Consider the following 26,943-nt stretch of genomic DNA (forward strand, 5'->3'; position numbering starts at 1 on the left):
GAAAAGAGCCTTTGTTTGGCTGTGAACACCTGGACAGAGGTATCTCAGTCTCGCTCGCTCTCTCTCTCTCTCTCTCTCTCTCTCTCTCTCTCTCTCTCTCTCTCTCTCTCTCTCTCTCTCTCTCTCTCTCTCTCTCTCTCTCTTTTCTCTATCCATCCATCTTTCTAAATCTGATTTGTTTTCACCTTCTTCCCTCCCCCTCTCCCTTTTAAGTTAGGGTTAGGTTTGTGTGTGTGTGTGTGTGTGTGTGTGTGTGTGTGTGTGTGTGTGTGTGTGTGTGTGTGTGTGTGTGTGTGTGTGTGTGTGTGTGTGTGTGTGTGTGTGTGTGTGTGTGTGTGTGTGTGTGTGTGTGTGTGTGTGTGTGTGTGTGTGTGTGTGTGTGTGTGTGTGTGTGTGTGTGCGTGCGTCTGCCTGCCTGCCTGCCTGCCTGCCTGCCTGCCTGCGTGCGCGTGTGCGTGTGCGTGTGTGTGTGTGTGTGCAGTATATTTGAGAGCAGGGCAGTGAGCAGTGTTGCTTTTTGTTTGCTCTGGGGGCAGGCATTATTTGACCATACAGTATATGTTTTTTTTTACTTTCAATATTTAGGGTTCCTTTTTACTATTTCTGATTAACATGTCTCTGAAAGGAGTCATTCATATTAATTTCATTTGTTTAAACATTAAAATACATTTTATTCAAATAAATGATATCCTTAAATAAAGGATATCATTTATTTCCTTGGAATGAATCCCATGCCTTGAACTAATTAGGTTTTTATTATTTCTTTATTTCTTGTTTTAATTGTTATGCATTTAGTTCATAGCTTCTTTGGCTTTTAATTGAGTTGTTTTTTAATTCTTCTGAATTCACTCAAACTCATGCTGAGGCTGTACATTTTGTGTATTAAGAAAAAATACATCGTTAATATTATTATGTGTCTTTATGTATAAATACATGAGCATATATATGACAGTAACACCGCATCAAAATACATCATCATTATTTGTTTATATCATATTGACTACTTATGCTGGTTTATAGGTCTAGGTCACCAAGCTAATTCATTTATAATGATTTACGCAGCAGTGTTTTTTGTTCCGGCCAACAACAACAAATATTTAAAAAATATACGGATTTTATGCACCTTGGTCCATTATGCATCATGTTGAAGTAGCTTTTGCAAGTTTTAATGATATATACATAAATTAGGTTTAAAAAAAAATTGTTTATTGCGAGTATAGTACTTCGAATATTTACGTGACTTTCTACAATATCGTATTACCCTCCTACATAGACAATGTTTCTTAAGGTTTCTTGAATGATATCCCAGGGTACATTTATTCTGCTGATGAGATATTCAGAATCAATCAGTTGAAACAATCGGTAAGAACATCAAATTGAAACTAGAATTTCAAGTAACATTCTCTTTAAGAACTCATAAACAAACTCCCACACACTCAACCACCTACTCAGAGGTTTTATGTTCCGCATGAGCGAAGTGCATCATCCCCTGTTGGCTGTTAATTTCTCCGCCTGGAGGCTGTAATGGCGAAAGGAGTACAGAAGAAGAGCTGCTGTTACACTCACAGCTTCCTGAGTCATATTACCCAACACACAATTCAATAAAAGCCTAACAAAAGGGTCATTTATGAATGTGAAATATAAATACACTACGTTTTAAAGTATCTCATATATTTTATTGTATGCAATTATATTACAAATTATACATTAAAATGACATTATTTGACACTTGAGCCATTAGAACATTTATTTTGAAATATGTCAGAAGGGAACCAAGTGTTTAGGGAACACAAAGTAAAAAAAAAAATCACAAAACTCAGACAGCTCATACTTGTTATCCAATCATTGCTAAACCCAATAGAAACAGTTCTGTGTCAGTCTAAGAGCCTGATTTATTGTCTTCCTCTGAGCCATAGAGGTCCATTGTTGTTAAAAGCTCATGCACTGGGGGACATTTTCCAGTATTACAATGAACAAACACTCTTGAACACAAACACTGTACTTTATTTTAACTCAATCCCACATAAATCACTTGCTTCCACAAATACTCCCTATAGAACAACATGTGGGTTAATCCACTGAAAAAAGGCCCAAACAAATGCTCTTTTTTCTACAGTTGATACAATTTAACAAAAAAAAAAAACATTTGAACTCGAAAGAAGAGTTTTTGATGGTCAAACCAAGAACATTCATGGTGGCTGTGTTGAACTCTCACATGCTGTTAAACCTTGTTCAACTATAGTGCAGGTTGCTGCTTATTTGCATGGGTCTTGGCCCATGCTTTGCATTTCATATTGTTTCCTGGCTTAACCTGCCAAGTACTCCCCCCCCCCCCCCAACACTGTCCCTTTGAGTCTCTCTGTCATCATGAAGTGTTAGAACGTGAGAAATGAGCCTGCGAAAGCCTGTTGTCCTAATTAAACTTTGACACATGAAGTGATGAAGGCGAAACAATAGCAGACTGTGTATGAGTGCAAGCCCGGAGCAGGCAAGCAGCTTTGTCCTCAAGAACAAAAGCATGTGTTTGCATGTGTTCAAATCCATTCAGCTTCACCAGGCCCAGGTGCAAAGACCTACAACTTATAGAGCTTTGATGAGCAGCCTTTAGTCGCTCCACAGAACCAGACAGAGTCTTGCTACTTTCACTGCCTGGACTGAAAGACGAGTGGGACATTTTACCTCTGGTTTTCCTTTTACTCTTTACTGAAAGGTACCCCACAGACAGCTTGTGAATGCTTGCTCATCTTACCAGTTAAAATACAAAAGAAAATGCACTACATGTATTTCCCGTGTCATGAGTCATGACTTTACATTTTAAGTAGGTATGTAACAGCAGGTGCATGGAAGAGTGTCCCATGACTGTAAGATTAGAACTCCCTCATGTGTGAGCTGAGGGCGGAGCTGCTGTGTGAGGAGGGAGGACCTCCACAGTCCTATAAGAGCCAGTGGATGGGCTCACATTGCAGTAGACTGGACTGATGAGCCAGAATGGCACAGAACGGAACCCCAGAGAACGGAGTGGCTGAAGATATCCCAGCTTTACCTGCCCCTGTCACAGCTCAGGAGATCAGACACACTAAGGTAAGGTGGTGGGTCACCTGATTCAGACATGGCTAAGAACTTTTACTTTATATTTTGATGATGATAGTTATGTTTAGGTGCCTGTGAAGCAGACACCAAAGCCTGTGCACACTCTTCTCCTCCCACAGATCTTTATCGGCAATGAATGGCACTCATCTAGCAGTGGAAGGACTTTTCCAACTTTCAACCCGGCGACAGGTGTCAAAATATGTGATGTGGAAGAAGCAGACAAGGTAAGAATCTGGCAGGCATATAAGACATTCTACTCCAAGAATGCTATAAATGAAATAAGTTTAGGTTTACATACTGTTACACTGAATTACCAAGAGATTATTATTGTTTGTCTGTTTTTGGCTATTTCAATATCTGTTAGCTCAGAACTCAAGCAAAAAGATGAGAATATTTTTCTTTTGCTTATTGTATCTTCACTGTATCGTTTTATATCTACAAAATAGCTTTGTTACTGCTCGCTACTGTACATTTTGATAAATGGAGGTAACTTGGGAGTTGAGATATTTCAAGACAAAATGTGTTATTATTAATCCATTCCGTTTACATGCTTTTAACATTATAAAATGCAAACGTCAAACATTTCAGAAAGTCAGGCACAGCCAGACTTGTGTTACAGCCTTTCTGTGTTGATACGGGGATCTGTGTCCTGACTGTTTCCCCTTCATGGTGCCTCATGTCCGCGTAGACAGATGTGGACAAGGCAGTGCAGGCGGCCAAGGCGGCCCAGCAGAGGAACTCTCCGTGGCGGAGGATGGATGCGTCCAGCCGGGGGAGGCTGCTGCACGCACTGGCCGACCTGATGGAGAGGGACCGGCGGCTGCTGGCGGTGATTAAAATCTAGCCCTCTTTATTCGCCTCACACATGCACATGTACACAGCACACACAGCAGCCTACACAGCTGCTCTTTAGCAACGTGCTCCCTTAACATATAATTGTCTTTAATTTGCATATGATGGACGTATACAGTTTAAGAAATACAGAATCATTTTGAATTTTCATTTTTAGGACGTACTGCTATTCTGTACTCCAGCTATCCTGTAATCTAAGACAAAAACGTTTTAAACAGTCTTAATGGATAACATCAAACTACATATTGACTGGTTCCAGAACTTGGAATCAATATTTGATGTCATGATGTATTCAAATTCTGTATGAAATTCAAAAGTCTTGCACTCAAAGTTCCTCTGCAGTAAAGGTACTGTACAGAGCCATTACAAGCAAAGTGTATATTAATATAGTCATTATGCAGCAGAACAGAATGTGTTTATTATAACTGATACATTCACTTTAATGAATTGCTCTAGTGATGGTTAAAAGTATTTTTATACTGATTATTTGCATTTAAATGTCTCATATTTTATATTATTTGTTATTTTATAAATCTTATTCGGCTAAAAAAGTACAATATTTATCTCTGAACTGTACTGTACACTAAAAAGTTATGGTTATTGTCCTTGAGGCGTAAAGCGTAGCCTCTAGCATAACACATAAATACTTAACCAGATTATCGGAACTGTATTTAGTTACTTAAATAACCTTAGTAAATGTATTAAGTTACTATTCACTACTGCTGATTTCTTCCTTCTAACCCCTCGATTCCACCGGGTCCGTCTGCGTCGCGTCACGGCTGCGCCACGGTTTTGGTCTGGCCTCTTCCGGCATCATACCCTACCGGATGCGTTTCAGGAGCGTTTCAGAAGCATTTCAAAAGCGGAGCGTCTTTCGTGCCGGCTCGCAGTTTTTGTTGATTTGGGCATATTTCCTGGACAGGCTACTTTGTACAAACAAAGTTAATAATAATTGTAATATTCCAGTTATAAACGACATGAATCAAAGATGTGTTGCTGTATTTTAGTGGTAAAAAAATACATTCATCATCATAATTATTCTATATATATAATTTACACAGTGCCTGTAAACCGGAGGAGAACGCTGGCATTTCTCCTCCTACTTGAAACACTACGGAGGGATAGGGTCTGCAAAATGTGTTTATTTTGGGGATTGAATGGATGCTCTGACCGGTCCACTTCCTGCCTGGCGCTATGCAACGCGTCGCGTCGAAAAATAGACCAGCATCCTATTTTTAGCGGAGCCCAGCGCTGAGACGCTTCGGGGACGCTTCTGAGCCGTAACGTGGCGCGTCTGGTGGAATAGCACCCATTGACTAGAGTGGCCGCGATCGCTGAGAACGCCGCGGCGCAGCCGTAACGCGGCCGTAACGCGGCCGTAACGCAGCGCAGACGGAGCCGGTGGAATCTAGATAAAATTCATAACAATATCTCAATGAAAGAAGCAAGTGCTTTTCAGAAGCATCTCACTTATGGGGTTTTACTGCATCTGTGCAGTTAGTATGTTGTCTTATTCATATCAGGAATTTGCATACAGTATGTCATATCATGACATCATTACATTGTGACCCCGCCCCAGACAATTTTCTTCTCTTGGTAATGATTCCTGGATGTTACTCTCCCTTTCTTTCAGATATTGTTGGGAATGAATGTTACTGTGCCTGTTCACTCTGTAGAGCTGCCAGCTTGCATTAAGTCTCAGATCCGTAAATGAAGCCTTACAGATGTGAGTGAAGAAATAATACCAGATTGCATGTGACTGCTAATTGCAAACATGCTCTGTAATGGCAGTTAGCAGTGTATGGCTGAACTAAATTCCCAGCTCTGTTTGGGGAAATAAAGAACAGATTCTGAGTTGTTAAGGTTCGGTCAAGTAACACAGTGGTTTCATTATCTGCTAGCTGCAGAGCCCAAGTTCTCATTACATTACATTACATATCATTTAGCTGACTATCAACAAGTGCAAAAACCTGCAGATGCAGATATATTCACTTCAAGCAATATCATACCATAGTAAGAGCTGGTGAGTCAGTTACAAGGCCTAAATTAACTAAAATTGGTCTTTTTGTGTATTTTTTTCCAAGTTTTTTTCAGCAATAACTTAATTGCCAAGGTACAGTCGAAATATTCATTTCACCAGTGGCGAGCCGTGACTTTTATACCTAGGCCCTCTGACCCCCACCCATTCCCTCGAAAAAAAGAAGAGTTATTACATATGTAGCGATTCATTTCAGACAGTTTGAAACGCGAGGGCCGTGATTGGTACGTGATCTGCCCTCGCTCAAGGGAAAACCTCCAGCTTGACTTGAGACCGCCCCCGTGATAGATAAATGTAATTATAATGAAGCCAGCTGCAATGGATCATTGATCCACCAGGGGGTGCAGTGGGTTTCCACACTGGAGCTCATGTGAAATAAAGTGAGATACAGTATGCTGGATGTACAGCGGAACTTTTTTAAGATCCATATGTCACGGATATCATACTACTGTGCTAAATAAGAGACATGTAATCATTTACAAAACATCACCATGTTGTTATTTAACAAAATAATTTTGTTATTCGAAAAAAACGAACGGGAGGAAATGCAGCCCGGCTCTCGATTTTTAATCCTAATTTAATCATCATCTTCACCACGATAATTTATGTTTATGTTCACCGAATTGACATGAAATCACTGAAACATATGAATATACTGTATTCAACTTCATTAAAACGTTATTAACGTGCCTAAACTCAGTAATTCATCAAAAATATGTATATTTTAATGGAGTTTCGTCGGTCGATCAGGATCCCAAAGTGTAGCGGAGGGATCCTCATCTGGATGAAGGGTGTTATTTTCCCCATAAAGAACAAGTCGCTGCAAATTATCCCGCTTATTACATGGCCACATTCTCAACAAAGTAACGACATGACTCCCAATATTAATTGAAATGCTTTTATGGATTTAGAAAATGTTTTTATTTATTTAAAAAATAGTTGTATGTATTGATTTAAATTGACATGCATCCGCTAAGAAAAATAGTCCGTTGTTACAGTTTTTTAAACAGACTGAATGAAACGGCAGCTCTCAGCTGTGTATTTACACAACTAATGGCCCATCAACCACAGCTCTCTCCCCCCCTCCCCCCCTGATCTTTCTTCTCCAGCAGCTAAATTAACAGTAGGTTACTCTGAGTGACCATAGACTGTATGTGACAAGTTTACAGTTAGTGACGTAACAACACCATAAAAGCTGGTGGGTTGAAAGCAATACGGGAGGTAAAAATAACTACAATAATTGTGACTTATTTATTGTGGCTTTTATGTTTTTAGGTATAAAATGTTATGTAATTCAGGGTTATAGTTCACCCTTCTCTAAAAGCCTTCAACAATGACAATATTCATTGTAATTTAATAAATCCTTCCAACACACATTGTAAAAAATAGCCTACTGTAAGCTAAGAAATCATTTCAATATGTACATCTTCTGATGTAACAACAATAACATTATAAATAGTAACATAGCTGAACATGGTATTGCACATTTAGCTTTGAGTGTTACTGACCTGAGATGTTTTTATTACATGAATTAAGGTGACTGAGGCTTTTTAACATACAGGGATGCAAACTCATCAGGTATGAAAAAGGTGACAAGGATCCGAGCCTCCGGCTCCCCCACCCCACGGAATGACAGAGGATTTTAGCAGTCAGAACAACTAAAGCAGCAGTGTTAATAATAACAGAAACGCCAAAGAGTCACATCTAATAGAAATATATAAAAGCATTTATTTTAAATTGTGGAGCAGTCAGTTTATAATTTTGGCAGCACTGTTGAGCATTTTGAAAATGTATTTTCATGCCTCTGTGCAAGGCTTAAGTCTTTTTATCTTTATAGCCACATGGTGTAAAGTAACTAAGTTCATAAACTCAACAAGTACTATACTTGGGCACAATTTTGAGATACTTGTACTTTATTTAAGTATTTCAATGTTTTGCTACTTTGTTCTTCTACTCCACTACAGTTCAGAGGTACATGGTGTACTTTGACTCCGCTACATGTATTTAATACCTTTAGTTACTTCACAGATCTGGATTAATTAAGTGAAATATAATCAAGTGTTAAATCAGACTTTAGTTCCACCTGGAGTAAATCCACAAGCTACCCTGCAGTATACAAAGTCATTCAAACTAGCTGCACCTTTAGCAGCTTTGAGAACACTTTCATGATCAATCATTATACAACATATCATATCTATTATTCTGAAATGGACCAATCTGCACAATGACTACTTTTACTGTCGCTACTTTCACTATATTTTTATGATAATACTTTTCTACTTTTACTTGAGGAACATTTTGGATGCAGGACTTTTACTGTAACAGAGTATTCCTACACTCTGGGACTATTACTTTTATTCAAGTACAAGATCTGAGTAGGCCTACTTCTACTTTTACTCAAGTACAAGACCTGAGTACTTCTACTTTTACTCTAGTACAAGATCTGTGTGCTTCTACTTTTACTCAAGTACAAGACCTGAGTGCTTCTACTTTTACTCAAGTACAAGATTTGAGTACTTCTACTTTTACTCTAGTACAAGATCTGTGTGCTTCTACTTTTACTCAAGTACAATATATATATACTTATACCACCTCTGTTTATAGCCTATGAAAAAAACTATTAGAAATAGAAGGCTAAAGCTAACGTTAGCAGATAGTGACAATGTATGGTAGCTAGCTAGCTCAACGATTCCTTAAATAATATTGCCACAGAAAAACTTTTCAGTTCACATCACGCTCTGCCGCTCCGACAGGGAGCTCTGCTCTGATCACCTGAACAGCCCGTTCTAACAGCTGTTCACCAGCGGTCCAGTCTGTGCCACAGTGACTCCGGACGCGCAGTTAATATTAACGAACGCACCCGTAGGTAATGTAGCTGCTGAAGCTAGACCATCATCTGGGAGCAGCAGAGCCTTATTATACATACATGAGCAGAGCCGACAGGCAGGAAGACTCGAGCACACAGCTCGTACTTCATTATAATATATAAAAAAAGAACACCATGCGTGTCATGATGGCACATAACAGCTCACGGCCGCAGATTACTCCGGATCCCATCCCCCCCATACCCCAAAAATATTTGTATTGCAGATCTACATGAATCACACAAACTACTTATTTTGGATTCAAAACGGCGAATTTCGCCGAAAGGTGACAAGTTTGCATCACTGAACATAGACAGAGCACAACTGAAACATAACATCTGAAACGATGTAACAACATAATACACTTGTTGTGGGGATGCTTGGGATGTGAGGAGTGAGTGACACGGCTTAGAACGGGCGTGTCGCCTGGCAGGACAGGAGAGTGTGTGCACCAGTCTGCCTTGATCCATGAATTCATGTCCGTGACACTCACTGCTGCCCACAGCTGTTTTATAGAAGGAAATTCCTTCACTTCATGAAAGTGTTTTAACCACACACACCTCTACACACACATGACGGGTGTTATTTTCCCAATAAGGAACAAGTCGCTGCAAATTATCCCGCTTATTACGCGGCCAAATTCTCAACAAAGTAACGACATGACTCCCAATATTAATTGAAATGCTTTTATGGATTTAGAAAATGTTTTTATTGATTTAAAAAATAGTTTTATGTATTGATTAAAAAAATAGTTGTATGTATTGATTTAAATTGACATGCATCCGCTAAGAAAAATAGTCCGTTGTTACAGTTTTTTAAACAGTCTGAATGAAACGGCAGCTCTCAGCTGTGTATTTACACAACTAATGGCCCATCAACCACAGCTCTCTCCCCCCCCCCTCCCCCCTTGATCTTTCTTCTCCAGCAGCTAAATTAACGGTAGGTTACTCTGAGTGACAAGCTTACAGTTAGACACAACACTGTCATTGCAAGTGACCCTCAGTTAGTTGACTTTTATGTTCAACTGCTAAATTCGTTACTGATAAAAAAAAGGGCTTCTACTGTACCTAATTACCTTAACACTAGAACCGCCAGAGGTTTTTGTATAGGCCTACCTAAACCCGTCAAATCCCGCTATTAGAATGCAATTTTTAACAACATAGGGTGCTACATAACACACTTTCAGGAAAAGTCAGGGACTGGGAGACTTTAATATTTTATTGAAAAAAAGTTACATTGCACACACACAACACACATCACACAAATTGACCCGATTGGCGGTTCTAGTATTAAATAAACTCACTAATTAATGAAACCAGTTCAATACGCATTATTCTTATTCTTATCATTCTTTATGAGCGCAGAAATAGTCTTAAAATCAGATCTGTTTTTTAAATGAAATCTGACGGCAGGCAGTTAGCTCTGATCACCTATGACAAATGCGTACCTATGACAGGCGCGGTATTTGAAATGTTCATATTGATATTTTTTTAACTCTGGCTGTGTAATAAAAAAATATGGCAAAACGAAAACAGCCAAGCGTCACAGCTTTTGGATTCACAAGCAAAGAAGCGAAGGAGTCTAAAAATGACAACGTGAACGGAAAACAACTTTTAGTTGGCCGGCTGTAAGCGGCGTTAGGGTCGAGTTTGACAGCTCCACACCGAGGGAGAGGCCTGCCGATGCGGAGCCTGAAGAGGCTTCAACAACGGCCACATCCGCCGGCATAGTGACACCGTCTGTATTAGTAGAAGAGTGTTTTTATAGCAATTGATCGCATCCGCGCTGCTGCGCCAGTCAACAGAGCGTGCGTGTGACATATTTAGTAGCAGGATGTGCTCTGAAAAATAGGGCTCCCCGAAAGCAAATGGGAAATTCGAAAACTGACAGAGCTCCCTCTATACAAATCAAACTGTAGACGGTGTGAAAGCACCTATTGTTTTAAATAATGGTCGGAATGTGACCTGTGAGCCTTCTGAATTACCGTGGGACAGCACATTCTAAAACTAAAATGTTCAATCAATAAAGTATATCTTATCTTAATAATATCTTCATATTAATAATAATAATAATAAATCATACAGTATGTGTCCGAAAGGGAGCAGGAGGAAGCAAACACAAAAATATACTGCATATTAAAGTAAACGATTGTAAAGGTTAAAGTATGAGCATAACAAATAAAGAAGTGTAATGTAAACATTTACATTATAATTATGATTATTTAATATATAAAGACTATATATTATTGAATTACAATATTAGATATACTTTAGTTGATCTAAAATATTGATGTGTTCAAATGCTCTTCAAAACACAACTGAAAGTCCATGAAACTTTTCTTTCTGTATTTGTGAATGAAGCGCCATCTCCTGGTTAAAACCTGAAATTGAAAATCTGGCAATGCCCTCTTGGAAAATAGTGGGAGGGCTTAACATTCCTCTATACTGGTCTTTGGCAGGCCGTAGGCAGGAAGCTGTAAACTGGAGTCCGAAATTCAGTGCTACATCTGTACGTCAGAGCGTATACTTCAGCGGAATATCAAAACAACGGCCCGGGGTGCAAAACGCATCGATCACAGCGACCCTCTACCACACAAAACAACACCTGTATATAACCCAATTTGTGTTCTTTGAAATTGAAAAGGATATTGCATTGTTCGTTACTTTCGTTGCAGTTCTATGTCTTAAGAGTAATTTGGCATGCTTTTATTTTGAAGGCGAGTTTAGGCAGTTGACAGGAAGTTGTTGTTGCTATGGAAACAAGAAAAGCTTCACAGCTTGTTATAAAGTCAGCGATAATAAAACCCACCCATTTAGAAGGAAGATATTATTGGTCAATTAAAAAATATTAAAAAATATATATATTAAAAAATATATATATTTTTTAAATGTTTTTTACTATTATTTTGTAGAATATCTTAGGCCCTCAGAGAGGGCCTCGAGGGCCCTGACGGCTCGCCACTGCCTTTTAGAATACAAATAACTCCAGCATACTTGCAGATACACAATAACATTATTCCCATCTGACACATTCAAACATGCAAATAGGAATACAAAATATATTATTATTTGTATTAATGTATGTGGAAGCAACATATGTATACTATACGTTATACGTATTGTACAGCAGAAATAAAACCAAGCTTTGCAAGAGGAGGCCTGGAAGCTACAGGGAATTACCAACACTTCAAAATGAAAGAAAAGCACATGTCTTAGCCTTTTACAGCTTTCCATTTCAGAAAGGTTTCTCCTGACTCTCTAGACCACTCTATTTGAATGTCAGACTGAAATTCACGGAAATGTTATCTTCTGAATAAGTTTGATTAATCAGGGTGTTTGTTTCTTAAAGCTCTATAATTGGGCACCTGTCCATAATTTAAAGTTACAGCCACAGATCACATTTCTTCAGAGTCCAAGAGTTCAGCTAAACATCAACTTGCTAATGATGCTATTTGGTCCTGACTTTTTAGACTCTGGAGACCCTGGACACAGGGAAGCCCTTCCTGCAGTCTTTTTTTGTTGACCTGGACGGCAGTATCAAAACTCTGCGTTACTACGCAGGCTGGGCCGACAAGATCCACGGCAAGAGTCTGCCTGTAGGTGAGTGTGTCAGGAATCTGATGAAACAAACCATCATGGCCAGTGTGTGTGGTGATGTTTGGGGGGGAGGAAAAATTGAGCCTTAAAAATATGAGATAATCCATAATCTTCAGTGTGGTTAGCTATGAATCTTCCAAAACTGTGCAGTAGGCCCACACAAACTGCAGAACACTGGTGCTTTGGGAACACTCAAATGATTTAATTTCCATTTCAAATCAGGAGACTAAATACGAAGTGTGTGTGTGTGTGTGTGTGTGTGTGTGTGTGTGTGTGTGTGTGTGTGTGTGTGTGTGTGTGTGTGTGTGTGTGTGTGTGTGTGTGTGTGTTTGTATGTTTGTCTTCATAAGATTCAGGCACAGCTCTGATGTGTATGTCATCTGCTTTCACTGTCAATCTGAAAAAGAGCTTTTGTGTAGCAGTTTTGTTCAAAAATGTAAAAGTGATAGTTCTGGTCAGTTAGGAAGTGCCATTGTTTTATTGTGGTACCTGATTTATCAAGGAATTTGTTCAAATATTTCCTTTAATCCTGTATTCATAATTTGCATGCACAACATGTGTTTTTACTTTTCTTAAAGATTGTCATACAAAATAATGCAAAATCAGTATACGTGGATAAATAAATAAAGATAATTAAGAGTGTGAACAATGAGTGTCCAGTGTGCACTATAAACATGAAGCAACTTGTTTATGTCCCTATAGGTAGACCCTCCAGAAAAACGCGGGCAAAAATCCTTGATTATGCGGGCTAAATTCCTTGATTATGCGGGCTAAAATCCTTGATTATGCGATTAAACATGCAGGGTTTTTATGTGAATTTATGCGGTGAAATTGCGGAAAGTTGCGAAATATGCGGAAAGTTGCGAAATATGCGAATTATGCGGGGAAAAAGAATAAAACATTTTTTAAATATTAGGCTGTCTTATTTATTCTCTCTCACACACAACCTGCCAATAACGTTAAACCCCTTTACTATTCAATTAAACACATTCAATGTTTATTTATTGTAAAAGCAATTGGGCTATTTTAATCTTACACACACCCCCCCCCCCCACACACACACACACACACTTCTCCGCCTCATTCTGTTTTCATTTACTCGTTCGTTATCTGACCAGCTTCAATCTTGTAGGCTACTCACTTCGTTTCTTGTAGCTCTCGAAAGGGTTTTGGAGGTTGATGCCTCGGTGAACGTGAGTTGTTTGGCTTTCTTGTCCGCAGCAGCAGAAAGCATTTTCGAATGTTTGAATTAATCAAAGTGGGTCGTCACCGTCGATTTTCTCTTATGCTCCAACACACAGTTGCACGGGGTGCAGAATAGTTTCCCCCCACTTTTTGCCCGGTCTTTAGTAGAAATGTTCGTCGGTAAATGAGATGGATTAGATTTTTTCATCTTGGTGTTTTCTCTATCGTGTGAGCTCCACACGTTCACTCTATACAGTGTTATTTACACTCTGTGATGTGCGAGCTGATGACGTCACGTCAAGACGAGTTAACTTTTTTTTCTTCTCAACTTTGTGTGGAAAAATGCGGGGATTATGCGGCCTTTTGATAAATATGCGGCCTTTTAAAAATATGCGCCATTTTGCTGATTATGCGGTAATTTCTGCGATCGCCGAATCGCGTTTTTCTGGAGGGTCTATATAGGGATTGATAACCAGTGCATCTTTGGGATTCAAGTTAATTACTGTTATTCAAATTACTTGTCCGGGCTCAGGATTGTCCTCCGCCCTGGTTGGTATCTCATCTAGCCTCTTAATACTTCCCCTCTTGTCAGATCTTACTTTACTCTCTTCTGCTTGTGCAGGACAGCAGATAGACAAAACACTTTTGCCTTTTCCTCCTGATTAGATCGCAATAGAGTGGTGAGGGATGCAAAGCACGGCTGGACAAAGGGAAGAGGAAGAGGCCAAGATAGTAATCAGTGAGGTGCAACAGTCTGTGAGGATTAACAATCAGTGTTGGCTCAATGCCTCGCCGATCCAGCAAACATTCAGCCCCTAATCCCCGCTTTGTACTGAGCAAGAGAACCAGTGTGACTGCGGCCATGCACACAGCCTAAAGTGTAGCTGTTCTACTGATCAAATTTGCCCTTTAGCTCAAATTGATCAAACAGCAAAACTCTGTAGATTCAATTAAAAACATGATACAGTTGGCAGTCAACAAAAAGGTTCAAGACAAGGATTTACTCCCAAGAGTATGATATGTATTTATCAATATCAGACACGTTTACAAACAATACTTTAACCAGTAAAAAAGACACATTTATTATGAATTCATCTACACCAAGAATGCTATTTAAAATGGTATCCAGCCTAGACAAACTGACTAAATGAGCGCAGAGAGTTACTGTTGGGAGGCGAAACAAGCAGGTCAAATCTAAATATTACTCACGGCCACTCACACGTGCCCTGTACCGACACAGCAACTAAAAGTAAAGTGATGAATTAAGAAAGGTGCAAAATTACACACACACACACACACACACACACACACACACACACACACACACACACACACACACACACACACACACACACACACACACACACACACACACACACACACACACACACACACACACACACACACACACACACACACACACACACACACACACACGATACGAACAATTTTTACTAAAACCAAACACAAGTCTCACAAGAAGCATCTAAATGAGCCCTGAGTGAAAAATAACTACCGCACTTAGCACAGAACTCCAGGTATAAATACTTTATTACTTATCGGATCTGCCCAAACAAGCTTTTCTAGCAAGCTGAGATTCCACAGATTCCAGAAATATAAGTATCTTCACTGAGCGATCAGAACTTGCGACATGGGAAGCAAATACAGACATCACAACACGGAGCTTTAGGTAGCCAACACGGCAATATGTCTTACCTTTTGCTGTTATTATGATCAAAAGTTGTGTTCAATGGCATTAAAACGAGAAAAACACGGCTGAAGATTATTCCATAGGTTAATTCAATGTGTCTGTGTCACTTTGAAAAGATTACTGATAATCCATCATTCCATTTGTATGCTAATGATAGCTATCAGAGTGTATGACAGCTTCCTGTTTTGGGTATTCTGGATACGCATCACTCTCATTCCTTATTTGGTAACATGTGTGTGTGTGTATGTGGAACTTCCCCTCGATTCTATTGGCTCTAACGGTTAAAAAGAGATGTCCATCATCAAAATCGACCAAGGGGGGCCAGAGATAGGTCAAATTCACCCAAATGACCGCAGAAGTGGGTTTTGTTTGCTAAACCTCTCTAAAAAGGTAAAATGTCACTTGTTTTGCATCTATCTTGATACAGGGTGTTATGTATGTGTCACATCAGGTGTGACTGTGCCTTTAAGATGGCACCGGGAGTTTGGGGATGTGTGAACCGGATACAGTTGGTTTGTTGTTGTGTTGTCATGGGAGCGTTTGCAACAACGTGTTGAATAAACGGTCAACCTAAATGTCGTAATCCATAATGTCTTATATATACAACATTGGCAACAAGGATTATGGATTCTCTACTCTCACCTCTCTCCCCGTTCCTCACACTGCCGGGCGAACCGCCGATTCCGTGGGTTCGCTGGCTTGAGTCCTTCGAAATGTTCATAGTAGCCGCGGGGCTAGCTGAAGCTAACGACGACAGGAAGAAAGCCCTGCTGATACACTCACTGGGCAGCGAGTATGCGGGCTGTGTTACACTGCTCACTGGACACTTTATTCGGCAACGTCGGCAACAGGCGGGTGAGTCCGTCCACCATTGCATGGCTGATCTGAGGGGACTAGCCAGCCTCTGTAAATTCGGTGCGCTGGAAGATTAACTAATGCGGGATCAGCTGGCTGAGCACACTAACAGCTCGACGCTCAGAGAAAAGCTGCTAATGATGACAGACAAGCTCACTTTAACAAGAGCAGTGGAGGTAGCTTTCCAGCTTGAGTCAGCAGCAGCCTTAGCATCCCAGCTAGCTCCCTCCTCCGGTTCTTTTCCTCACAGACCCATGCTACTAACTCAAACGGTGGCACTACCCATGGAGCCTCCCGGGGAGGTTTTCCCTGAGGACAACTTTGATGTAAACTTTACAGCACGCCAGGGTACGGCAGCACGCCGGGCCAGTAGTAATTGTGGCTCATCATCGCACCAGAGTCGAGCTCCAAACTGCCCTGCCAAGGGACAGAGGTGTCAACGCTGTGGCAGACAGAACCATTTTGCACGGGTCTGTCGCTCTGTTCCTGCAGCCGACAGCCCACCTCCACGTACGCCTGGGCCAGACGCACCGACGAGCATCCACTCATTGGCACCATCTCCCGACCGCTAAAGTGCTGCACGTTGGAGCTGGATGGGGTCTGCCTCCCGCTGCTGCTGGATACGGGGGCCTCCAAGTCGCTCCTGAATGTTTCCACAGTCCGGCGTCTCTTTCCACTCCGAACACTCACCGCCGACGCCGAGGATCTGTACGGGTATGGACACTCTCAAATTGGAATGGCGGGCACAATCACCTTTGACAATTCTGGGGCCGCCATCTTGTCTGTTGGCTCGCCGTGGCATCAGCGCTGGCCTGCTCTGTTCAGTGGTTTGGGCTGCCTCACCGCCTTTGACCACCAGCCCCTCCTCAAGCCTGAGGTACACCCCGTGATTCAGCCCATACGCCGCCTGCCTCTCGCCCTGCGTGATGACGTCACAGCCGAGCTTAAAAAACTCTTGGACGTGGGCATCATCGAACGCATTGATGCTTCCCCGTGGATTTCAAACCTGGTGGTGGTGAAGAAGAAGTCAGGGGGCCTGCAGCCGTGCATCAACCTCAGGCCGGTGAACAAGGCCGTAATACCTGACAGGTATCCGCTGCCCGAAGTGGAGGAGCTAGCCGCACAATTCTACGGCTCCTTCATGTTCACAAAACTAGACCTTCGCCAAGGCTACCTGCAGATTCCGCTGCACCCTGACAGCCGCAGCCTTACAGCTTTCGTGACTCATCGCGGAGTGTTTCGCTACACCCGCATGTCCTTCGGCCTCAGCTCGGCCCCCAGCTGTTTTAAAAAAATCATGACCACCATCTTCGCCGGCATCCCGGGCGTGGTCGTCTTCCTGGACGACATAGTGGTTCATGGTGCAACACCATGAACCACTATGACGAACGCCTGGCGAGGGGGGTTGAACGTCCTCGCCAGTCACAACCTCACACTCAGTGGGGAAAAGTGCACCTTCGCCGTTCCAGCCATCGAGTTTGTGGGGTTCCGCCTGACGGCCTCAGCCCGCTACACTCCAACGTAGAGGCGGTGCTGCGCCTGCCTGTCCAGCTCAGATCTCTTCGTTTCTGGGGATGACGGCCTTCTACCTGCGCTTCCTTCCACAGTACTCCTCGACCACCTCCCCACTATGCAAACTCCTGAAACAGGACGCTCTGCCGCTATTCGCCAGCTCAAGACGCAGCTCTCCTCAACGCCGGTGCTCGCATTCTTTGACCTGGCGAGCCCCACGTTCGTGACCTGTGACGCGTCCAATACGGCAATAGGGGCGGTGTTGTCCCAGATCCAGGGGGGCACAGAACGCCCGGTGGCGTTCGCCTCTCGGTCCCTCAACTCGGCCGAACAGAAATACTCAGTGAGGGAGTGGGAGGCGCTGGCCTGCGTCTGGGCGTGCGAGAGGTGGCACATGTACGTGTATGGGCGACATGTTACGTACTGACCATCAGGCTTTCACAGCCCTGCTTGCTACATCGGGGTCGGGCCACAAACCGCTGAGAATCTACCGCTGGTCAGATAGGCTCCTGCCGTATGGCTTCACCACAGTGTTTACTACCGGCATGTAGAATGTGATGGCTGACCGGCTCTCCCGTGCCACCCCCACCCCAGCGCCCGGCGCAGGCCCGGACGCAACAGAGTCAGAGCTCATACTCATAATCCACGCCCCGCTTCAGGCCGCGGTTTCCCTGGAGGACCTTCGGCTCGCGTCTGAGGAGGACGGCACGCTCTCCCGGCTCCGCACTTACATCCGGGAGGGATGGCCTGCGAAGTTCCCGGAGGAGCTGGCGTCTTTTCATCGGGTCAAGGACTAGCTGACCTGCTGGAACGGTGTCTGCGTGGCCCGGGGCCTCCGCACGTTCGTTCCCATCGACCTCAGGGCAGGCGTATTGGCTATGGCGCACGAGGGCCACCTGGGTATCGTGAAGGTGAAACAGCGCTGCAGGGATTTGGTGTGGTGGCCGGGCATAGATCGAGATATAGGGACAATGTTGAAGGAGTGCAAAGCCTGCCTGGTCAGTGGCAAAACTGTCCCGCCACCCCCACCGCCCCTGCAGTGGCCGCGCGCGCCTTGGGAGCACATGCAGCTGGACATCTGTGGGGAGCTGCATGGCGTCCCGCACAACCAATGCTTCCTCCAGGTGACCTACGACCTCCATTCTAAATGGCCAGAGGTGGTCGCCACAGGGTCCGTAACAGCTTGGATGGTCACAGACTTCCTCTCCTCTCTGTTTGGTCGGTGGGGCAGTCATCCCCATTACTACGGATAACGGCCCAAAGTTTGTCTCAGCTGAATTCGCCATCTTTGTGGAAGAGAGGGGATTAAACACACCGTACAGCTTTCTACCTCCCGTAAGCAAATGGGGGGGTGGAAAGGTTCAACCAAACCCGAAAGAACGGGATCAGAGCACACTTGGCAGATGGTCTTCCGTTCTCAGCCGCACTGCTCCGCACCCTGCTTCACCTGCTTGCAGCTCCCTTTGGATCGGCTACTGGCCCCGGTGGCCGTCACGCCAACAGCCGCACCCTGCCAGAGCGCCAGAGGCTCAGTGTCGCATGAAGCAGCGGTTCGACAAGAGACGGAGGGTGAGAGCGCCTCCCTTCACAGTGGGGGACTGGGTCAGGATTCACCGTCCTAACCGGGACCACAAGCTGCTATCCTTCTGGACGGCGCCAATGAAGGTCACTGCTCAACTGGGGTAAGCCACCTTTCGTCTGGCTGACGGATCACGGCGGCATGCAAGCCGGCTTCGGAAGGTGGCACCACCCCCAATCGTGGACCCAGGGCACAGGGAGGACGGGGACTTTGTTTTTTCCTGATGAGCAGTTGCAGATGAGCCGGTGGGAACCCGGCAAGATACTTGGAAGACTATATTGTGAGCTTGCCTGTTGCGTGGCAGAATAATCCACATTGCTATGCTGGTGACTGGCAGTCTACCCAGTTCATCTAGAGTAGATAGCTAAAAGTGAATTGGGTTCCTTGTGGGGGAGGGGGGGGTAAATATTATGTATGTGTCACATCAGGTGTGACTGTGCCTTTAAGATGGCACCGGGAGTTTGGGGATGTGTGAACCGGATACAGTTAGTTTGTTGTTGTGTTGTGATGGGAGCTTGTGCAACAACTTGTTCAATAAACGGTCAACCTAAATGTCGTAGTCCATAGTCTTATATATACACAATCCATATCAGGGGCGTCGCCTGGACCTGAAAACATTCGGGGCTTAGCCCACACACACACACACAGTACACCCGCGACTGTTACAACGAAGGCTCGATAATCAGCTCACGGCATATAGGCAGGGGTAAAGTGCTATTTTTTTATGAGTGGGGGGCGGACCTCACCTCCTCTAGGGGGGTCCGGGAGGATGCTCCCCCGGGAAGATTTTTTTTTAAATATTGAAGTTAAAAGCATCAATCTGGTGCACTTTGAGAGCAACATGGAGAGATCTATGGATACATCTCTCAACACATAACATTACATTTCATTTTAGCTGACGCTTTTATCCAAAGCGACTTACAATTACCAATTACAAGTACATTCTCCCTGGAGTAACTAAGGGCTAAGTGCCTTACTCAAGGGCACACTAGTGGTGGTGTTCCAGGTGGGAACACCCATATGAAACAGAACTGTAAACAGATTTTCTTTTTCTTTATGGATATTTTAAAAATCACTCCTCTTTTAAACTCTATTCTTGTTTTACTGCCATATAGTACTGTTTTTCCTTTATTCTCTCATTTTTTTTATAACTATAATAATAATCATAATCATATGAAGATGTGCCGCGGAGATAATCTTTTGAATAATTTGTGACCAAACCGTTTGAGACCCACAGAGATAACTTAGACTAAAGTTAACTATCTAAACACTCAGAGAGTCGTTTGTTTTGCTCACCTGAGTCTCTCAGTCTGAGAGGAGAGGACCCTCCTCCAGCTTGTTGTGGAACAAACAGCTCCTTACTGTATGTCCGTTAGCGCAGCTAGCTAACCAGATGCTAACAACACGGCCCCTGCTGGCACCGGTCCCCCTCTCTCCCTCTATCACAATAAATGTGCTATTGCCACACACACACAGAGCCGAGCTTGAATGACACAAGCGCAAGTTTATTTCCATGCAACTCTCTGATTGGTCTGGTGTCTTGCCTCTGTTGCATTCACTGAACACAGGAAATTACAGTTCTGCCGTCCTCTCTTGTGTCATGATGAGGTTCACGTAAAGCACGGTTAATGTATTATAATATTGAGGGAGAATTGTCTCGGGCTACAGAAAAAACATTCGGGGCTTTTAATTTACCCCTTTTAAAAGTGAAGTTATGGTCATTTGTTCTGGGAATGTCATTTTCGAGCCTGAGACCTGGAAAACAGGCTCGGGGCTTAACAGGTTAAGGGGCAGTGAAGTGCACGTTAGGGCCTAACACCGCTGAATCCCAACTCCCAAGGCTGCCGCTCACGTCAGGGGTGCTGGATCCCTCAACAAAAGACACAAAACACAACAGTATATCAGTTCTATTTCGTATAGGCTTCGCCCTCTAAGGCTATCGCTATTGGGTAATCCCCTGCGCAGCACTGAAAACACTGCTTTTATACGTTTTTCCTACCAGTTCTACTGACTCCTCGGTTCCCGGACCGAGTGCGGTCCTCCTGATACCCCCGGAGCGCACGGGAGCGTCCTGGTTTCCATTAGGGGTGGGCGGATCGATCCCAAAATATTGATTCTTCCGATATTACGTTACGTTTCAAAATATCGATACTAGAGCCAATAGGATCTATACTTTTATACTTTTTTTCCCGTGTCCTCTACTCGTCAATTTCTTCAAAAAAAACTATGTGCAGACGAACACAAGTATATGCTCTTTTCTTCTCTCTCCACTGCTGTCCTCCTCTCCACGAGGCTTGCGCACGCGCAGCGCGCTCCTTGCCTGAACGCCGATTATCAAGCTGACTGACAGCAGCCGGCAGGGCAGGACAGCAGCAGCCAGCGACTCGCGAGTGCAACACACACACGCGCATTATGGCTGAGAGAAAGAGGAGCGTTGTGTGGAGCAATTTCACAACTGGCAATTAGAACTTAGCAAACTGTGATGTGTGCAAGAAGACAGTTCGCTACTCTGGCCACTTTGTATTGTTATTTTTCATGTTTGCACTTTAAATTTGCAAAAGTAAAACGTTTATTTGTCTATAAAAACTGTCCTGTCTTTATTCATGAAAATGAATTCAGATTGAGTCTATTTATGCTTTCAGCTCAAAAATCATGTCATGCAGCTCTCCCCTATATGAAAGTACATAAGACGCTTTTCATTAAAAAAAAGTATCGATATCGGCGATACTGGCCCTGAAATACTTGGTATCGGATCAAATCCAGATTTTGTGGTATCGCCCACCCCTAGTTTCCATGCCTACAGCGTACGCTGTCAGGCAGACCGTGGTATATTCCAGGGACTGTGATGTGCCATTTGCATGGCGCAATAGGCATGGCGTGGTGTGTCTGTGCTTCTGGTACCGGGCAGACCCAGTGGTGCGCAGACTACATCATGCTTCGCCCTTAACCCAATAGCGATAGCCTTAGAGGGCGAAGCCTATACGAAATAGAACTGAAGTTACCTACTGTAACTCTAGCTTCTATGAGTATTGGCGTAGCCCTCTAAGTGCTGGGCCCCACTGGCTCCACGAATAGCTGAAGAAAAGCTGTTTGTGTGGGAGCAGATTGTCGGGCCCCCTTCCTATTTATACCGGAAGTGAGTCCGAAGTCACAGGTGGGCGTGGACTACAAGTGTTTTCAGAAAAAAATACATGATTGTCACTAAAAGCCTTGTCTCTACAATACAATAATAAAAAAAAAATGTTGATTAATTAATTTGAATAACAATTCAAGTTAGTAGGTATTAAAGGCATAAAAAGACAGAAATATATCATTCTTTCTTTAATAGAAATGTTTCTTCTGCCCGTAAAGTGTCCAAACCAGGCTTTTCTGGATAAGCGCATTTTTAAAAACATAGTCATTGTCCATCCCGGTTTCAGTTGGATTATTTGTCACAGTTGCTCCGATCAGATCGGTCTCCTCCATTTTGTAGATTATTTACGACTTTTGAATCCACATAAACACATCGGCAAAATCCGGCTTACTTTGAGCATGTGTTTTAAATAGTTTAATCCCTTTGTGAATTGTTTCCACTTCTGCGCCGTCCTTTAATTTCTTCATACAGCGGGAATCCAAATTAATTAATCCTGAGTCCAATAACAATCAAAGTCACTCCAATAGTGCCCCTTAATTACGCTTTCATCCTCCTTTAACTAAATACTTCACATTCGTCTAGTTTGTGACAGTAGTTGTAGCATTTTTGAGACTTTTAAACTGTTGCGCAATTGCACAGCTAGCTGATAATAAAGCAAGTGGCTGACCGAATCACTGCAGAGCACCTTAAACTGGCAAGCCCAAAGGTTGCAGTTCTTCTTGCCATTTGTTTTACCGGCCTCATGACTCATGGTGTGATGCCAGACTCCATGTTGACTGTTACTTTGGTCCCTGTCATTAAGGACAAAGCGGGCAAGGTAGGGAGCTTGGATAACTATAGACCAATTGCTCTAGCCAGTGTGTTATCTAAAGTCCTGGAAATAATTTTGTTCAATAGATTATGTTCTTATTTATGTGCCTCAGATAACCAGTTTGGCTTCAAGGCTAATGGTACTGAGCTATGCATCTATGTTTTGAAGGAAATGGTAGAAACGTATAGAAGACAGAATTCCACTGTTCCGGATGGTTTTATTGATGCCTCTAACACTTTTGACCGAGTTAACCATCATAAAAACTGTTTGAGAACATTGAGAAAAAGGGGTGTGCCCAACAGTATAATTAGGATCCTGGCTTATTGGTATGCCAACCAGAGCATGCGGATCAAATGGGGGAATGCAGTCTCGGCGCCATTTAGTGTTGGTAATGGAGTACGGCAGGGGGGGCTCCTCTCACCATGCCTTTTTAATATCTATATGAATGATCTATCAGATGATTTAAATGTCTGTAAAACAGGATGTGTGATTGGTAATGTGATTGTAAACCATCTTATGTATGCTGATGATTTGGCTATTGTTTCTCCTAGCAGTGCTGGTTTTCAACAGTTGCTAAATGGGTGTTCTGATTATGGAGTCAAATTTGATGTTAAATACACTGCTAAGAAGAACGCTGTAATGATCTGCAGAGCAAAAGGGGATAAGAACCTTGGTTTTCCAACATTCTATCTGTCAGGACAGGTGCTGTCTGTTTGCTGTAACACTAAGTATCTGGGTCACATCATTAAAGATGAAATGGCTGATGATGATGTATAGACAGCGGCGTGTCTTATATACACAAGCTAATATGTTGGCTAGAAAATTCTCTTGGTGTTCAGATAAGGTTAAGGTGAACCTCTTTAGAGCTTATTGTACTCCTCTATACTGCCCCCTTGTGGGTCAAGTATAAGAAGGCAAGCCTCGAGAAGCTCCAGGTTGCTTATAATGACTGTCTGTGTATACTGCTTAGAAAACCAAGGTGGTGCAGTCAGTGGCGTCAATTCAGCCAAAGCTAAGGTATGGCAAGGTTACTAGTCACATGACTTAACTACAGTATCAATCAATATACATGCCCAGCAAATAATCATAACAAAAGTGACAAGTCTGCTATGTAGCTTTTCTGTGTGGTTAGGAAAATTTGAACTTTTTCAAATGCAGCCTCACTCACATCCCGCTAGCGCAAGTAACTATGGACACAAACACTTAACTACGCACGTCAATCAATCAATTCAGTCAAATGCGCCGTTACGCATCCGTTTTCAGCACCATGGATAGCAAGCGGCAGGGTTAGACAGCAGTAATAGCCTTTCTGACACAATTTCACTCTTTCTGTTCACTTCATTCACTATGTAATTGCAACAATATCACGTGAACATACCAGGTAAACTGCTGTAAACTGTTAAAGTCCAAATATAAAGAGGAGAGGGAGGGAGGGAGGGAGGGAGAGAGGAGAGGGAGGGAGGGAGAAGAAAAGAGAAAGAGAAATCATATTAATAAGATGTTTGGGTATCTTACTTTGAGATGAACTTTATTAATTATTCCACAAGTGGATAACGGCGGGTCCTCAAAGCAGCAAAGTTATTGACGAGTTCATCTGCGTCCAGGGATTTTACGACAGCAGGCTCAACAGCCATCAACATGAGGTTTGTGAGCCTGTCATCGCTCATGGTGGTCCGCAGGTAAGTCTTGACTCTTTTTAAAACGGAAAAGAATCTTTCGTTGGATGCAGTGGAGACAGGAATTGTTGCTGCGATCTTGAATAGCTTGATGACCTCTGAAAAAGCGACAGACATGGTCTTCAGTCGTGTCAAAGCCAGCATTATGTTTTTCTCCTCCTCCACGTCCTCCTTCATCTCAAGTTCAAGGAAAGCTTTTGCTGTGTGACACTGGGAACTGAGAAGGGTGGTGTCGATCAGTTCATCATAGAGTTGTGCAAACTGTTCCATTTTAACTACATCCATGAAATGGGGAGATGAACAATCAAATGCCTGGATAGCATTAAGTAGCTCATCATTATCTGTAAATCGGCGATCTAACTCAGAGATGAAGCGGTCCAGTGTTTCAAAGTATAGTCTTTTTTCTTGGTCATCTCCTGTTTGTCTCTGGCCACTGGATGATCCGACAATAAACCCTGCCAAGGCTTTGGACACACTCCGTGCTCTTGCTGGTCGCAGAGGGGCAGTGTCGCTGCTTGGGAGGCCGAGCTCTGTGGAAAATGCCTTGGCTCTGCTCAGTGTGTCCTGGTACTCTTTATCTGACCTCATCTTTTCCAGCTGGGCCTTAGTACTCCGTATGAGGTTGGAAGCCATCGTGATTGCAATGTCTTTTGTCTGAAGCTGTTCAGACAGTCCATAAGTGAGATTTAAGATTTTTTCTAGGACATGAAGACGCACAACAAAAGTGACTGTCAGCATATTTGTCCGAAGTCCAGCAGCTTCAGTTGAACCCTCTGCATGAGCGTCAATAGTGGCATCTAACACAGCTAGTATAGCCTCGTAGCGCAGTTTTATCTTCTGTAGAGCCCTATACCAATACAGCCACCGAGTGGGACAGGTGCGCTCCAAGTGCAGTATTTTGTTGTGTCCCAACTTCTTTTGAGCCTCAATGAAAAGCATGTGTCTGGTATTGCTATTTGCAATACAAGTATATAGTGTTTGAACAACACCAAAAAACTCTGCCATCTCTGGTATTTCAGTTATCGAGCTCACAAGCACAAGATTTAGTCTATGTGCATGACAGTGTATATACGCTGCATGCGGCACTTTTTCACGTATTAAAGCCTGCACTCCACGCACATTACCCCGCATAACACTTGCACCATCGTAGCATTGTGCAACACACAGCTGAATATCTAAACTCGATAATTCCTTTATTATTTTCTGGGCCAGGGATTCAGCTGTCAGGTCCTTCATGTGATAGGTTCCAATGGCTCTTTCCTTTATAATCCCGTCATGTACATAACGGATCAAAATGGCCAGCTGCTCCTTCTTAGACAGGTCTTTCGTTTCATCCACTAACACTGAAAAGTACCGTGCTTCTCCTACTTCATTTATGATTATACTTCTGATATTTTCCCCAATTACTCTCACCATATCATTCTGGGCTTCTGGGGAAGAATAGTGCGCATACCTGCGTTCCTGTTTGCTTTTCACGTTCCTGTCATCTGTTGCAATAACGTCCAAAAGTTCAAGGAAATTTCCTTTATTTTCATCCTCATCTCTCTCGTTGTGGCCACGGAGAGGGAGGGCCTGTCTTCCCAGAAATGACGTGATTTTGAACAAGGATTTGACGTGAGCCCGGTTCTCCTGCACCTCATCTGTCCTGTTTGCGTCAATCCGACTTGCGATGGATTCCTTATGTCCGCTGATCACAGCCTTAAAGTTAGACCACGCTAATGCAGCACAATTGTGTCTACTGCTCCCTTGATGATCCCGGAGATTTTTTTTCATGTTCTTCCAACATGTGTATCCAGTGTCTATGAACACACGCAGTCCATGCCTGTCACAAGTTAAAGTTGAGGCTCCTCCAAAATGACGGCATGCAAAGCAATAAACTGCATCTTCTTGCGCAGAATATTCAACCCAGTCATATTCCTGATACACACTGACATTAAAGCGTCTTCCATTTCTAGTTGGGAAGTGGGTCAAACGAGGACGCCTGAGTCCGTCTGTTTTACATCCACTAATATCCTTCTTCTCTGCTCCAGTTGACCCAGAG

At 43.1% G+C, this 26,943-nt stretch overlaps 1 protein-coding gene across 2 annotated transcripts in view; it reads left to right on the forward strand.

The window, feature by feature from the left end:
• The first annotated feature begins 2,982 nt into the window (after positions 1-2,982).
• The window catches only part of LOC307030213 (retinaldehyde dehydrogenase 3-like), a 93,543-nt gene continuing 69,582 nt past the window's right edge, over positions 2,983-26,943 (forward strand). For both annotated transcript variants that reach the window (XR_013805579.1, XM_079666508.1), the window contains exons 1-4: positions 2,983-3,081; positions 3,210-3,314; positions 3,779-3,919; positions 12,314-12,443. Coding sequence is in view for 1 of the 2 variants with exons in the window: in XM_079666508.1 (XP_079522634.1) it covers positions 2,989-3,081; positions 3,210-3,314; positions 3,779-3,919; positions 12,314-12,443 (469 nt within the window). In the remaining variant the exon portion in view is untranslated. The remainder of the gene's footprint in view (positions 3,082-3,209; positions 3,315-3,778; positions 3,920-12,313; positions 12,444-26,943) is intronic.

The sequence above is a fragment of the Notothenia rossii genome (assembly GCF_949606895.1).
Source record: "Notothenia rossii genome assembly, chromosome: 2".
In the NCBI taxonomy this organism is placed as follows: Eukaryota; Metazoa; Chordata; class Actinopteri; order Perciformes; family Nototheniidae; genus Notothenia; species Notothenia rossii.